The sequence below is a fragment of the Echiichthys vipera genome, assembly GCF_963691815.1.
Source record: "Echiichthys vipera genome assembly, chromosome: 15".
Classification (NCBI taxonomy): domain Eukaryota; kingdom Metazoa; phylum Chordata; class Actinopteri; order Perciformes; family Trachinidae; genus Echiichthys; species Echiichthys vipera.
Window position 1 is genome coordinate 584,331 of NC_139840.1, and position 15,000 is coordinate 599,330.

The following is a 15,000-nucleotide window of genomic DNA, read 5'->3' on the forward strand; positions in this document are numbered from 1 at the left end:
CAGGGGTCTGGCTACCTACAGGAGTCAGGGGTTAGGCGTCAGGGGTCAGGAGTCAGGAGTCAGGGGTAAGGAGTCAGGGGTTAGGTGTCATGTCAGGAGTCAGGTGTCAGGAGTCAGGGTCAGTGTCAGGAGTCAGGAGTTAGGGGTCAGGAGTCAGGGGTCAGGAGTCATGGTCAGGAGTCAGTGTCAGGAGTCAGGAGTCAGGGGTCAGGAGAGACGGGAGCGATCGGATCCAAACATCAGAATCAGGTTCTGATCCTGACGTAATTCACACATTAATATCAAACTTACGTCTGGACAGCTGCAACAAAGCTAACCCTACGTTAGCACCTTTAGCTTGGAGGTCACAATCCTGCACCTTTAAACATTTGTGTGTCTTTGCAGCACGGTCTTCCGGGTCCTCCAGGCCCTCCAGGACCCCAGGGACCCCCAGGACCCCCTGCCCCCCTCCTGCCCCAACACGAGGAGCTGATCCAGGAGCTGCAGCTGAAACTGAAAGGTGAGAACTCACTGCTTCTGCTGGGACGCAGCTATGCTAGCAGTTTCCCCCCACTTCCAGTCTTTGTGCTAAGCTAGGCTAACACCATCTGGACCCAGTGTCAGAAATGAAGTGTTGGTGTGTTCATGTGTTCATGTGTTGGTGTGTTGGTGTGTTGGTGTGTTCGTGTGTTCATGTGTTCATGTGTTCATGTGTTCATGTGTTCGTGTGTTCATGAGTTCATGTGTGTGTGTTCATGTGTTCATGTGTTCATGTGTGTGTGTTCGTGTGTTCATGTGTTCGTGTGTTCATGTGTTTGTGTGTTGGTCTGGACGCACGTCTCTGCTGCTAACACACTGTTCTGCCTCCACCTTTCACTTTCACTCAGTTTCCTCTATGTAGGTTATATAAACACAGCCTGTGTGTGTGTCAGTGTGTGTGTGTGTGTGTGTGTGTGTGTGTGTGTGTGTGTGTGTGTGTGTGTGTGTGTGTGTGTGTGTGTGGAGGCAGGCTGTCTGAGTCCTTAATAGGGGTAATTTTGTGGAGCGTGATGTGACTTGGCTCAGCTGCAGGATTCCTGACATTCCTGCTGACTGATGGTGTGTGTGTGTGTGTGTGTGTGTGTGTGTGTGTGTGTGTGTGTGTGTGTGTGTGTGTGTGTGTGTGTGTGTGTGTGTGTGTGTGTGTGTGACACACAGGGTGATGGGATGCGTCTAGTGCAGTTGCGCGCCTCCTCACTTACAGCTAACTGTCGTTGCCCCTGTGGTGCAAAGTGAACCGTGTGCGTGAGTCTTCCCCCGCCCGTCCGCAGCGTCTCCATCACCAGGACTCCTGCCGCGCCTCCTCATGGCCGCACACGGTAACGGGTTGTTTTGCGACTCCAGGCTGAATCGGCGCCTGACGCCTACCAACCACTGCACACACACACCCACCCCCTGTCCTGTGGGCAGCCCTGGGTGGGGTGAAGACTACGGGAGTCAACCCCTCACGAAAAACCTGTGTTGGTAACCCGCAAGAGGCGCGCACCAGTGCCCGGTGACTCGGCAGAATCCTGCAACTCTCCACAGCGGCCGGTCGTCTCGATCTCTTCTTCCAGTCCAACTGTGGAGGTGCCAAGACAGTGGGTTGAGGAATGTGCTCCCCCCCCCCCACTGTAATCATCCTCTGCACAGGTTTACCTTCATGCTTCCCTTGACCTCCTGTACCTGCCCTCACTGTCCTGACTCCAGCGTCCTGGGAGCCTTTAGTCCTGCTCTACCCGCTCAGAAACCCAACGTGAAGTGAGGACCATGAAGAACCAACGGTGGTCCAAGTCCGCCCAGGAGATCCAGAGTTCTGCAGACACTGGGAACCAACAACAGTTTGACTCCGCCCTGAAAACTGCAGACGGAGCATCCAGAACCGCTCTCCACCCGGTCAGGAGTGAGGACGGACCGACCCTGTTCACGGAGGAGACTCAGGTTCTTCATCGGTGGGCAGAACACCACCGCCAACTGTTGAACAGGGTACGTGACACTGACCCAAGCCTGCTCCATGATCTGCCCGACTCACCTCTCATCAGAGAACGTGACCCTCTACCAACAATCGCTGAGGTCCAGACGTCACTGGAGGGACTTCAGAAGCAGCACCTCAGCATCTCAGATCCCCCTACATGGTCTCTGTAGACCAACCAAAGCATGTGACTCGGTTCATAGACCACGACTCTGGACCATCCTGCAGAAATGTGGATGTGCACCCCTCCTTCCTGTCAGTCCCTGCTGCCCTCCACAGCGGGGCACAGGCTGGTGTCCTCAGAGCAGGAGGTGGATCTGAACCGTTCACAGTGGGTACAGGTGTCACACCAGGCTGTGGCATCGCTCCACTCATCTTCAACATCTTCCTCGCTGGTGTTCGAAAAGCTTCAGACTGTGGTGTTCCCATCTGGTACCGCTCGGATTGCAGCCTCTTCAATCTACGCCGTCTTCAAACAGGGACCAGAGTGTCTGAAGGAACCCTCCTGGACCTGCAGTGTGCTGAGGACCAGAGTGTCTGAAGGAACCCTCCTGGACCTGCAGTGTGCTGAGGACCAAAGTGTCTGAAGGAACCCTCCTGGACCTCCAGTGTGCTGAGGACCAGAGTGTCTGAAGGAATCCTCCTGGACCTCCAGTGTGCTGAGGACCAGAGTGTCTGAAGGAACCCTCCTGGACCTCCAGTGTGCTGAGGACCAGAGTGTCTGAAGGAACCCTCCTGGACCTGCAGTGTGCTGAGGACCAGAGTGTCTGAAGGAACCCTCCTGGACCTCCAGTGTGCTGAGGACCAGAGTGTCTGAAGGAACCCTCCTGGACCTCCAGTGTGCTGAGGACCAGAGTGTCTGAAGGAACCCTCCTGGACCTCCAGTGTGCTGAGGACCAGAGTGTCTGAAGGAACGCTCCTGGACCTCCAGTGTGCTGAGGACCAGAGTGTCTGAAGGAACCCTCCTGGACCTGCAGTGTGCTGAGGACGCAGTGATGTTGGTCCTACAGCAGACGGGTAACACCTCTGCTGACACCTGTAGTCGTGCAGTCGGCGGTCCCAGTGAGAGACCCCCCACATGAGCCTGTCTCATCCAGTGGAAATAACCAACCCCTCAAAGACGTGACCCACTTCAGCGACCTGGGGTCAGTTCTGACAGAAACCTGCGACCCGACCCATGAAGTCCAGAGACGCTGGTCTTGGTTCTGCCTCTTTGGGTCGACTCTCCAACAGAGTCTCCTTCAGTAAAGACCTCCAACTCCGTACCACAGCAGCTGTTTGTCTGTGTGTGTGTGTGTGTCTGTGCTACTGTACGGTTCTGAACCTGGGGTCCCTACAGAGGACATGTATCAAAACTTAACGGTCTCCTTTAGTGACTAAACTCAACGGTCTCCTTTAGTGACTAAACTCAACGGTCTCCTTTAGAGACTAAACTTAACCGTCTCCTTTAGAGACTAAACTTAACCGTCTCCTTTAGAGACTAAACTTAACCGTCTCCTTTAGAGACTAAACTTAACGGTCTCCTTTAGTGACTAAACTTAACGGTCTCCTTTAGTGACTAAACTTAACGGTCTCCTCCTCCTCAGACGGGGCAGGAGTGTGTTTCCTGTGTGATCGTCCTCATCGTGTCTCCACCTCCTTCCTCAGTCGCATCCTGATGCCCGTCGTCGTCCCTCGCCGCAGCCTCCTGGAGCTGCAGCCGTTCAGTCAGGTGAGACACGCACAGGTGAGACACGCACAGGTGAGACACGTGAAACACGCACAGGTGAGACACGTGAGACATGCACAGGTGAGACAGGTGAGACACGCACAGGTGAGACAGGTGAGACACGCACAGGTGAGACAGGTGAGACACACAGGTGAGACAGGTGAGACACACAGGTGAGACAGGCACAGGCGAGACAGGTGAGACAGGCACAGGTGAGACAAGCACAGGTGAGACACACACAGGTGAGACAGGTGAGACACACAGGTGAGACACACACAGGTGAGACAGGTGAGACACACAGGTGAGACAGGCACAGGCGAGACAGGTGAGACAGGCACAGGTGAGACAGGTGAGACACGCACAGGTGAGACAGGTGAGACAGGCACAGGTGAGACAGGCACAGTCGAGACAGGTGAGACACACACAGGTGAGACAGTTGAGACGCTCACAGGTGAGACGCACACAGGTGAGACACGAACAGGTGAGACGCTCACAGGTGAGACGCTCACAGGTGATGTCACACATTTACACTGAGTCCCTGTGTTTGACCTTTGACCCCTGCAGCCGTCGGACTCAGAGCGGCGCCTCCAGAGGGGTCAGAGCTTCAACGCCAGCACCGGGCGATACACCGCACCTGTGTCCGGCTTCTACCAGCTGACCGCCAGCCTGCTGATAGGTGAGAGCTGCACACGACCAACCAGCACGCGGCTACGCTCGCCGGACACGCCCACCGCTGCTCTGATAGGTCGTAGGTCACGTTTAGTGCTGTGATTGTTGCCAGACTCCGCCCTCTTGCTACACTCACCTGTGCCTGTGTGTGCGTGTGTGCGTGTGTGTGTGTGTATGTGTGTGTGTGTGTGTGTGTGTGTGTGTGTGTGTGTGTGTGTGTCAGAGTCAGCGGACAGAGTGCAGGTCAGACTCAGAGACAGCGTCAGAGCAGCGATCTGCGTGGAGTCGCTCTGCCACAGTAACCTGTGAGTTCTCTCTTCTCATTGGTCGACACAAAATAAACACGTTTGACATTAAATGACGTTAAACATGAATGTAGGCAGTCATTAATGTTTCTGTTTATCTTCTCTCTGTCCTGAAGCTCCGTGGAGTCAGTGACGAGCGTGGCGGCTGCTGGAGGAACATTCAGCGTCTTACTGACGGGAACGCTCTTTCTCCAGGTACGACCACGACCGCTACACCGTGCGTTCTCCTGGTTCCTGCTCCGTGTGTGAACACAGACGTGTGTTCTCCTGGTTCCTGCTCCGTGTGTGAACACAGACGTGCGTTCTCCTGGTTCCTGCTCCGTGTGTGAACACAGACGTGTGTTCTCCTGGTTCCTGCTCCGTGTGTGAACACAGACGTGCGTTCTCCTGGTTCCTGCTCCGTGTGTGAACACAGACGTGTGTTCTCCTGGTTCCTGCTCCGTGTGTGAACACAGACGTGTGTTCTCCTGGTTCCTGCTCCGTGTGTGAACACAGACGTGTGTTCTCCTGGTTCCTGCTCCGTGTGTGAACACAGACGTGCGTTCTCCTGGTTCCTGCTCCGTGTGTGAACACAGACGTGTGTTCTCCTGGTTCCTGCTCCGTGTGTGAACACAGACGTGTGTTCTCCTGGTTCCTGCTCCGTGTGTGAACACAGACGTGTGTTCTCCTGGTTCTCCTCGTCTCTGTCCTCGTGCTTTCTTGCTCCTTTACGTTGAATGGACGTTGATCCAGACTTCCTCTAGAGGGCGTCGCTCACACTCAGTAAAGTTTGACCCCGACAAAGATGGAGGCGATGGAGGAGAGAAGCGTCCTGAGTCAAAATGGCGGCTAACAAGAGCAGGGAGGAGCTAACCAGAGCAGGGAGGAGCTAACCAGAGCAGGAAGCAGCTAACCAGAGCAGGAGGGAGCTAACCAGAGCAGGGAGGAGCTAACCAGAGCAGGGAGGAGCTAACCAGAGCAGGGAGGAGCTAACCAGAGCAGGGAGGAGCTAACCAGAGCAGGGAGGAGCTAACCAGAGCAGGGAGGAGCTAACCAGAGCAGGAAGCAGCTAACCAGAGCAGGAAGGAGCTAACCAGAGCAGGGAGGAGCTAACCAGAGCAGGAGGAGCTAACCAGAGCAGGGAGGAGCTAACCAGAGCAGGGAGGAGCTAACCAGAGCAGAGAGGAGCTAACCGGAGCAGGGAGGAGCTAACCAGAGCAGGGAGGAGCTAACCAGAGCAGGGAGGAGCTAACCAGAGCAGGGAGGAGCTAACCAGAGCAGGGAGGAGCTAACCAGAGCAGGGAGGGGCTAACTAGAGCAGGGAGGAGCTAACCAGAGCAGGACGGAGCTAACCAGAGCAGGGAGGAGCTAACCAGAGCACGGAGGAGCTAACCAGAGCAGGGAGGAGCTAACCAGAGCAGGGAGGGTTCTGCAGTGAGTGTGTCGGCGCCTGAGTCTGAGTCTGTGACGTGGTGTTTGTGTTGCAGGCCGGAGAGTACGTGTCCGTGTTCGTGGATAACGCCACCGGCTCGGCGGTCGGCGTCCTGCAGGACTCGCTGTTCTCAGGGATTCTTCTGGGGGTGTGAAGACGGCGTCCGCTGCCTGAGCTCGAACCGGCTCCATCAGGTGGACGTGAGAGGAACGACGACAGACGACGTTCATCCTGAGCATCGTCGGACGGCTGAAGACGATGTTTTCATATTTTCCATGTTATTAAATCTTCGTATTTAAGAGCCGACACTTCTCTGCTTTGCTTTTCACTGGAGGACGTGACGATCGTGCGACGTCCGTCTTCCTGTCATATTAATATTTATGCTCTGGACTCGAGGAACGAGTTGTGAATAATTCTGATAATAAAACCGTTTTTCTCGCTGTCACAGTTTGTGTTTCATCGTCACAGAAACTTCAGCGTCGAGCTGCAGACGCCGACACACCCACGTATTTCCATGAGCTAGGTGGCTAACAACAAGCTAACAGCAAGCTAACAAGAAGCTAACAGCACACACACTCTGAGGGCGGCTCGGTGCGGACGAGCCCCCAAAAACACGACTGACGTTTGAATCTGAGAGACACCCGGAACACAGAGTGTGTGTGTGTGTGTGTGTGTGTGTGTGTGTGTGTGTGTGTGTGTGTCTGTGTGATGTGTGTGTCTCTATGTGTCTGTGTGTGTGTGTGTGTACACAGCTGAATACACACAGTGTTTTAAGGTGGGTTGAGGTGAGATCATCATACTCATAAAGTGGCGCCTTGTGCTCGGCGCCAGCCCATGAAAACACACACACACACTCACACACACACAGACTCACACAGGCTGAGGTACAGTATAAGGCGTGTCGACAGAATAATGAGGGCTGCATGACGGCCCTGCTGACAGCTCATTACACACACACACACACACACACACACACACACACACACACACACACACACACACACACACACACACACACACACACACACACACACACACACACACACACACACACACACACACACACACACACACACACACACACAAACACACACACACACACACACACACACACACACACACACACACACACACACACAGGCCCAGACTCGTGTCCTGGTCGTTGGGCGTCGTCAGTGAGAGGAACGACTGTGATTGGCTGTTGACTCCTGAGAAACAGGAAGTGAGGAAAGTAAACAAACCGAAGTCAAGAGGCTGTGAGACGAAAAACTAATTTGTTTTTATCTGAATGACAGTGGTTGGAGTCACCGGAAGGGATGAAAGGGCAGCATTGTAAACTGGAGACTTCTCTCCAGTTTCCAATGCTGCCCTTTCATCCCTTCATCCAACCTCAAAGAACAACTGTTCAAAAACATCCTCCTGTGACTCCAACCACTGTGGTTCTCACTCAATAGAGACGGAACCAAGTCCAGACCTACTTCCACCAACGACTGGACCAGGACCAGTCCCACCCTGGTCCTGGTCCAGTGGTTGGAGTCACAGGAGGACGTCTGTGAACAGTTGTTCTTTGAGGTTGGATGAAGGGATGAAAGGGCAGCATTGGAAACTGGAGAGAGGTGGAGTCTCAGACCACCTCCTCTGGTTAGCCATGGTCCAGTCCCAGCCTGGTCCTGGTCCAGCCTGGTCCTGGTCCTGGTCCTGGTCCAGTCCCAGCCTGGTCCTGGTCCTGGTCCAGTCCCAGCCTGGTCCTGGTCCTGGTCCTGGTCCTGGTCAGATGTGTACATGAACTGATGAAGCCTCTTGGATCAGAGGTGAAACGTCCAGTTGCTTTGGACTGAAACTGCTTTTGGGGGACGACGACCTGGACCCATTCACAGGCCTATGATCATTATTATTATTATTATAATAATTATTATTATTATTATCACAGGTCCACAGCAGCGGCACTAAATCAGCGTTTGCTCCTGAAAGTGACAGAAGTTTTATTCATGAGCCCAAAACAGCACTTATTTTCATTTGTTGTAAGATTAAAAATAATAAACCTCTTCTGCTTCAGTTTCTGTATTTTTAAGGCTTTTATGTATTTTATATATAATTTAATATCTGTGCAGCGCTGGAGGCTGCAGCCGGACCAGCTCCCCTGTGAGGTCTGGGCTCCGTCTGCAGGTATGATACTCAGGTCAGGCAGCAGAGGGCTCCAGACCCACTGTGATGAAACTGGGACCTGGTTCACAGAAACACAGGAAACAGGAAACACAGGAAACAGGAAACAGGAAACATAGGAAACAGGAAACACAGGAAACACAGAAACACAGGAAACACAGAAACAGGAAACACAGGAAACAGGAAACACAGGAGACACAGGAAACAGGAAACACAGGAAACAGGAAACACAGGAAACAGGAAACACAAACACAGGAAACACAGGAAACAGGAAACACAGGAAACAGGAAACACAGAAAACAGGAAACACAGGAAACACAGGAAACACAGGAAACAGGAAACACAGGAAACAGGAAACACAGGAAACACAGGAAACAGAGGAAACAGGAAACAGGAAACAGGAAACACAGGAAGCAGGAAACAGAGGAAACAGGAAACAGGAAACAGGAAACACAGGAAACAGGAAACACAGAAACAGGAAACACAGGAAACAGGAAACACAGGAAACAGGAAACAGGAAACAGGAAACAGGAAACACAGGAAACAGGAAACAGGAAACACACCTGAGCTGCTCAGAATCAAACATTTTTAATGCAGTTACAGAAGAGACGCTGCAGAAGCTTCTGGAGAATACTGAACGACTCGTTCCTGACGACAGTGAACGTGTTCACAAAGACGCCATCACCATCACCTCCTCTTCCTCTTCTTCCTCCTCTTCTTCTTCTTCTTCTTCTCTGAGACGACTGAGGATTAGTGAGCGTGTTAACCCGGGTCAGTTACCGTGGCAACGTGACACTGAAGCGCGTTTGATTCTGTGATACCTGTGAAAGTCCAGTCACACCCTGCTGCTCTACGCGTGTGCACGTTAGCACGTCAGCCCGTCTGCAGTCTGTAGCGGAAGCGTACGTCGGCGGCGGGCGGCAGGACGCCCAGCCCGCCTCTGCTGCCGTCCAGCGTGGCGGCGGTCTGCTCGTCCTCCAGCTGCAGGTCGAAGTAGAGCAGTAGCAGACACACAAACTGTTTGATCTCGTTGACGGCGAAGTATCGTCCCGGACACATCGAGGCGCCGGAGCCGAACGGCATCAGGAAGTACCGCAGCCGCTGCCCGTCCTTATAGAAGTCCGTCTTCAGTCGGCCGTCCTGCACGAAGCGGTCGAACCGGAACGACTGACGGAGACAAAGACAAGGAAGGTTCATTAAAGTGCTGCCCAACTCCAGCTCTAAGGGCGCCCTCCCACTGTGCCTCCGTCCCGTGCCCCAGCACGTGTCACGGCTAAAGTCTGGTTCCTTTGACCAGTGTGAGTGCAACCATACCACGTCTAGGAGCGGCACGCTTGCCGTCCACGGCCCGTTTGGGAGAGGTGGGCTTTAGTAAAGCACGTTTGCACGTGTACGAGCACGAGCGTGCGCACGTGTACGAGCACGAGGCCTACGGCGGTTCTGAGGTCATTTCCTGTGCGCCTGTTGGGACGTAGAAAAAAGAAGGAGGGACCATGCGCGGACATTTCAAACAATGGCGGTGAAAGGTTCACGTTGGTGTGATGCGGAGGTGGAGTGTTTACTGCAGATTTGGTCGATGAAAAGATTCAAAAACAGTCGACAAGACGCACAAAAACTCCGAGGTCTACGGAAAGATCTGGAAACAAAGCCACGCATCGCCATGACGTCATCAATGCGTGTGACGTGTTACGGCGTGATGACGTATAGGCAGCAAGAAGCATTCTCCGAGGCCCAGGTAGTGTGAGTACAAACGGGCCTGGAGGGGGGGACAAGGACCCTAAAGCACGGGGCACGGGACGGAGGAACAGTGGGAGGGCGCTCTAACCTGTGACGGAGGAACAGTGGGAGGGCGCCCTGAGTGTTCAGACTAAAGGTAGACCCTTCAGACCAACGACAGCAGCTTCTTCATGGTTCATCATTGAAGAAAACATAATTTCCTGCCTGTTGTCATGGAAACACGCGACCGTGTAGAGACAGAATTTACACTCCGATAAAAACAGGAGAAAACATCATTTCCTGCCTGTTGTCATCTATTCAAATATGTTTCATGAGTAAAAGCGTTTACGGCCCCTGAGGACTCGAACCTGCGGCTCCTCGTAGATCTCGGGGTCCATGTGCATGCTCTGAGGGTAGAGGGCGATGAAGTCTCCCTTCCTGACGCCCACCGAGCGCTCGCCGTCCAGCCGCAGACTGAAGTCCTCCTGCGCCACGCGGATGTTCATGGAGGCGGAGGAGAGGCGGAGGCTCTCGTCGATGGCGCTCTCTGCGATCAGGAAACACTCGTGAACATTTCAGCGGCACGCACGACTGAACGCCGCGGGACACGGACCTACGTACCCAGGTACACGAGCCGGTCCAGCTGCTCTCTGCCCAGCGTCACGTCTCTGTCCCTGCTGAACTCGACCCCGCTGAGCCTCAGGACGTCCAGGATCTCCCGCCGGACGACCCGCAGAGCCTCGGGGTGACTCACCAGGTGGTACGCCGCCCAGAAGGTGGCGGGGATCGTGTTCGCCACAGACGCCCAGAGGATGGCGAAGTGATGGGCTGAAAGTCCGGAACACAAAAACAATATTTATACTCAACTACGGCGTTCAGGACCAGACCAGACCAGTCCAGACCAGTCCAGGACCCCGTCTACCTGCTTTGTCGACGTCCCTCAGCGCGTCGTACTGCTCGAACAGCTCCGATCGCGTCCTGATGAACTGGGACGCGTCGGACCAGTACGACATCCTGTGCGGCAGGAAGTAGTCGATGAGCTTCTTGCGGGTGGCCCTGGTCCGCCCCAGCAGCCCGATGGGGATCTGAGCGATGAGCAGAGGGAACATGTTGTCGAAGCGAACAAAGTCCTCCCTCAGCACGCCCATGCCGCTGTGGCGGCCGCTGGACGCCGGCCTCCCGTACATGGTGAGGAAGGTGGCCTCGAACATGACGGAGTTACAGAACTCGTACAGGCTGCCGCTCCTCCAGGCGCCGTCCTCCCCCGCCCGCGGGCCCAGGTGGTCCTGACGAAACACCAGCAGGAGGTTACCCATCATGCTCTCTGTCAGCGCGGAGAGGTTGTCTCCCTGGAGCAGCTGGAAGGAGCGGCCGATCTGCTCGTGCAGGCCGGGGAACTTCCCGTTGATGACGGGTGGGTAGCCGAAGGTGACGGGCGCCACTTTACCGGAGAACTCGTGGAAGTCCAGCTGGCGGCCGTGTTTGACGACGTTTGGGTAAAGTAGCGGGTCCATGATGAAGGTCATGTATTTACCTGCAGGGCAGAGGACGAGGGAGTGAGGACGGACACGCAGAGAGCTGAGGTTTCAAGTTCCAACACTTCAAACTCGGACCACACCCGCCGGAGTCTGGTCCACACCCGCCGGAGTCTGGTCCACACCCGCCGGAGTCTGGACTGCGCCCGCCGGAGTCTGGACCGCGCCCGCCGGAGTCTGGACCACACCCGCCGGAGTCTGGTCCACACCCGCCGGAGTCTGGACCACACCCGCCGGAGTCTGGACCGCGCCCGCCGGAGTCTGGACCACACCCGCCGGAGTCTGGTCCACACCCGCCGGAGTCTGGTCCACACCCGCCGGAGTCTGGACCAAACCCGCCGGAGTCTGGACCACACCCCCCAGAGTCTGGACCACACCTGCCGGAGTCTGGACCACACCCGCCAGAGTCTGGACCCCACCCGCCCGCTGGAGTCTGGACCGCCCAGATCTACCGTCTCTACACGGTGACGGCACGATGGGACTCCTGCTGTGTCCCAAACCGTGCACTTCCTCCCTCAAACGGGCTTCTCTGGGGGTGGAATCGCGTTCACGCCAGTTGCTAAAAGTCGCATTTCTGTGGTCGCTCACTCAAAAAAGGGCCAAACCGTTGAGTTTGTTACGGCGGGACTTAATTCAAACTGGAAAATGTCGGAACACCAGAACAACGAAGCGGAAACACAACTGTATTTATTTATTTGTTTGTTGTGTCTTTATGTTTATATGTAAATGTGGGAACATTTCAAAGCTGTTTGCTGTTGTTGTGTGTTGTTGCTGTTGTTGTGTGTTGTTGCTGTTGTTGTGTGTTGGTGTCGTTTGTTTGTCTGATCGCTCTGGTCTGGTGTGAAACTACCCTCTTCGTCTAACTCTGTCTCACTTTGAAGAATGTCGCTGAAAAAACCCGTAAAGAAACAAACTCTGGTGAAACGTGACATCATTTCCTGTGACTGCGTCGAAACGTGACGTTTTGAAATGAGAAAGAACCAAAGTCACGTTTGTGTTCAGAGGATCGAACCGGTGACACCAGGAGGGAGAGGCTCTGAGCCGAGCGCAGGAGCACAGGAGCTTCCTCTCGTCCTGTTCCAGACTTTGAACCTTGAACTCGACGCTGCAGCAGAAAGTTCAGGTCTGTGACACGAACACGAGTCACTGAACAAACAGAAACACTTTGACCTGAACGAGCCTGAAACTACAAACACACACACACACACACACACACACACACACACACACACACACACACGCGTGCGTCTCCTCTCTTCTCCTGTGTTTGGTTTCAGCTTCACACTCAAAGATAAAGGACCCCCTCCCCCTGTGCCTCCGTCCCGTGCTCCAGCACGTGTTACGGCTAAAGTCTGGTTCCTTTGACCAGTGTGAGTGCAACCGTACCGCGTCTAGGAGCGGCACGCTTGCCGTCCACGGCCCGTTTGGGAGAGGTGGGCTTTAGTAAAGCACGTTTGCACGTGTACGAGCACGAGCGTGCGCACGTGTACGAGCGCGAGGCCTACGGTGGCTCTGAGGTCATTTCCTGTGCGCCTGTTGGGACGTAGAAAAAAGAAGGAGGGACCATGCGCGGACATTTCAAACAATGGCGGTGAAAGGTTCACGTTGGTGTGATGCGGAGGTGGAGTGTTTACTGCAGATTTGGTCGATGAAAAGATTCAAAAACAGTCGACAAGACGCACAAAAACTCCGAGGTCTACGGAAAGATCTGGAAACAAAGCCACGCATCGCCATGACGTCATCAATGCGTGTGACGTGTTACGGCGTGATGACGTATAGGCAGCAAGAAGCATTCTCCGAGGCCCAGGTAGTGTGAGTACAAACGGGCCTGGAGGGGGGGACAAGGACCCTAAAGCACGGGGCACGGGACGGAGGAACAGTGGGAGGGCGCTCTGAAATACAGAACTATAGAAACAGGATCACAGTGTGTGTGTGTGTGTGTGTGTGTGTGTGTGTGTGTGTGTGTGTGTGTGTGTGTGTGTGTGTGTGTGTGTGTGTGCAGCTTTCACACCAACCTGCGATCTGAACGGTGAAGACGTCTCCAAACTTCTTTTTGTGTTTTTCCAGAAACGTTTGAGCGTCTTTTCCGAACTCCAGAGCTTTTCCGATGAAAGGGATCCAACCTTTGACGAGCGGAGGTTCCCCATCCCTCCTGCAGAGACACGCGAGGAATCAACCCCACGGACTTCAGCACCGGCTCCGCACAGCGCCACGGTTTGGAGCCGCTGCTGAGCCTCAAGGTCCCAAACCGCTACGTTCACTTTTGCAACATAACATAACGCAACGTAACGCTACGCAATGTAGCGCCACGTGACCTAGCATAACGCATCAAGACGTAACGGCACCTAACGTAACGCAACCCAACGCGACTTAACGCAACACGACTTAACGCAACGCAACTTAATGCAACGCGACTTAACACAACGCGACTTAACGCGACACGACATAACGCAACACGAAATAACGCAACACAACACGACTTAACACAAATTGACGCAACGTGACTTAACACAACGTGACTTAACACAACGCGACTTAACACAACGCGTCTTAACGCAACGCGACTTAAGGCAACTTAACGCAACACGACTTAACGCAACACGACTAACGCAACTTAACACAACGCGACTTAACGCAACGCAACTTAACGTAACACAAATTAACGCAACTTAGCGCGACGCGAATTAACGCGACTTAACGCGTCACATAACGTAACAGCACGTAACGTAACGCCACATGACGTTACGCCGGAGCCGCTCTGTTTACTTCTGCGTTCATGGCGGTGCGACCGTCCTACGACCAATCACAGAGGAGGACAGACGCCATCGTCAGCGTGCTGACGTGTAAACGCTGCTTCAGAAAAGCATCAGAGCGTTTTTACGGAAGTTCAGCAGCTGAAGGATTCGTCCTCTCTGAGCTCGAGGACACGATGACGACTCACAGACTCAAACCTCTGCAGACGACGAGCAGCTGTTTCTGGAAGAGCCCGCGGGTGTTTCTGGAACAGCCCGCGGGTGTTTCTGGAACAGCCCGCGGATGTTCCCGGAACAGCCCGCGGATGTTCCCGGAACAGCCCGCGGGTGTTCCTGGAACAGCCCGCGGGTGTTCCTGGGCGTCACAGACGAGAAACACACGGGAAACACGAGAAACACGCGCTGAGACTCGTCCCTGAACTCTGAGTCACAGCAGATTAAACTTCGTCCTCTGTGAGTTTTCTGTTTTACAAACGACCACATCAGCTCCAGACGCAGCGGAGCGCAGAGGAGAGCGTGCACGAGATCAGAGAGCAGCAGAGGACGACGACAACAACAACAACAACAACAACAAAGACGCCATCTTTAAACACAGGACGCTGAAACCATCTGGGTAAAAAACGCAACCACTGACAAAACACCAGACAACACAACACAACACAACACAACGCCTCATGACGCATCGTGACGTGATGCAACTGAACATGGCGTGACGCATGGTGACGCATGGTAACGCGTCGTGGCGTGACGCGTCGTGGCGTGACGTGTAAC

General features: G+C 54.3%; 2 protein-coding genes across 2 annotated transcripts in view; one reads left to right on the forward strand and one right to left on the reverse strand.

The window, feature by feature from the left end:
- Nucleotides 1–6,498, forward strand: part of LOC310957822 (erythroferrone) — an 8,101-nt gene extending 1,603 nt beyond the window's left edge. Inside the window, 6 exon segments of the mRNA XM_083928556.1 lie at nucleotides 385–499; nucleotides 3,556–3,680; nucleotides 4,242–4,353; nucleotides 4,570–4,651; nucleotides 4,768–4,846; nucleotides 6,118–6,498. Coding sequence (XP_083784682.1) covers nucleotides 385–499; nucleotides 3,556–3,680; nucleotides 4,242–4,353; nucleotides 4,570–4,651; nucleotides 4,768–4,846; nucleotides 6,118–6,216 — 612 coding nt within the window. The 3' untranslated portion in view covers nucleotides 6,217–6,498.
- Nucleotides 6,499–8,802: 2,304 nt separating this feature from the next.
- cyp7b1 (cytochrome P450, family 7, subfamily B, polypeptide 1) overlaps nucleotides 8,803–15,000 on the reverse strand; it is a 7,197-nt gene continuing 999 nt past the window's right edge. The window contains exons 2-6 of the mRNA XM_083927735.1: nucleotides 13,492–13,628; nucleotides 10,864–11,475; nucleotides 10,563–10,769; nucleotides 10,310–10,488; nucleotides 8,803–9,392 (exon numbers count right to left, since the gene is read on the reverse strand). Of these exons, the coding sequence (XP_083783861.1) occupies nucleotides 9,099–9,392; nucleotides 10,310–10,488; nucleotides 10,563–10,769; nucleotides 10,864–11,475; nucleotides 13,492–13,628 (1,429 nt within the window). The 3' untranslated portion in view covers nucleotides 8,803–9,098. The remainder of the gene's footprint in view (nucleotides 9,393–10,309; nucleotides 10,489–10,562; nucleotides 10,770–10,863; nucleotides 11,476–13,491; nucleotides 13,629–15,000) is intronic.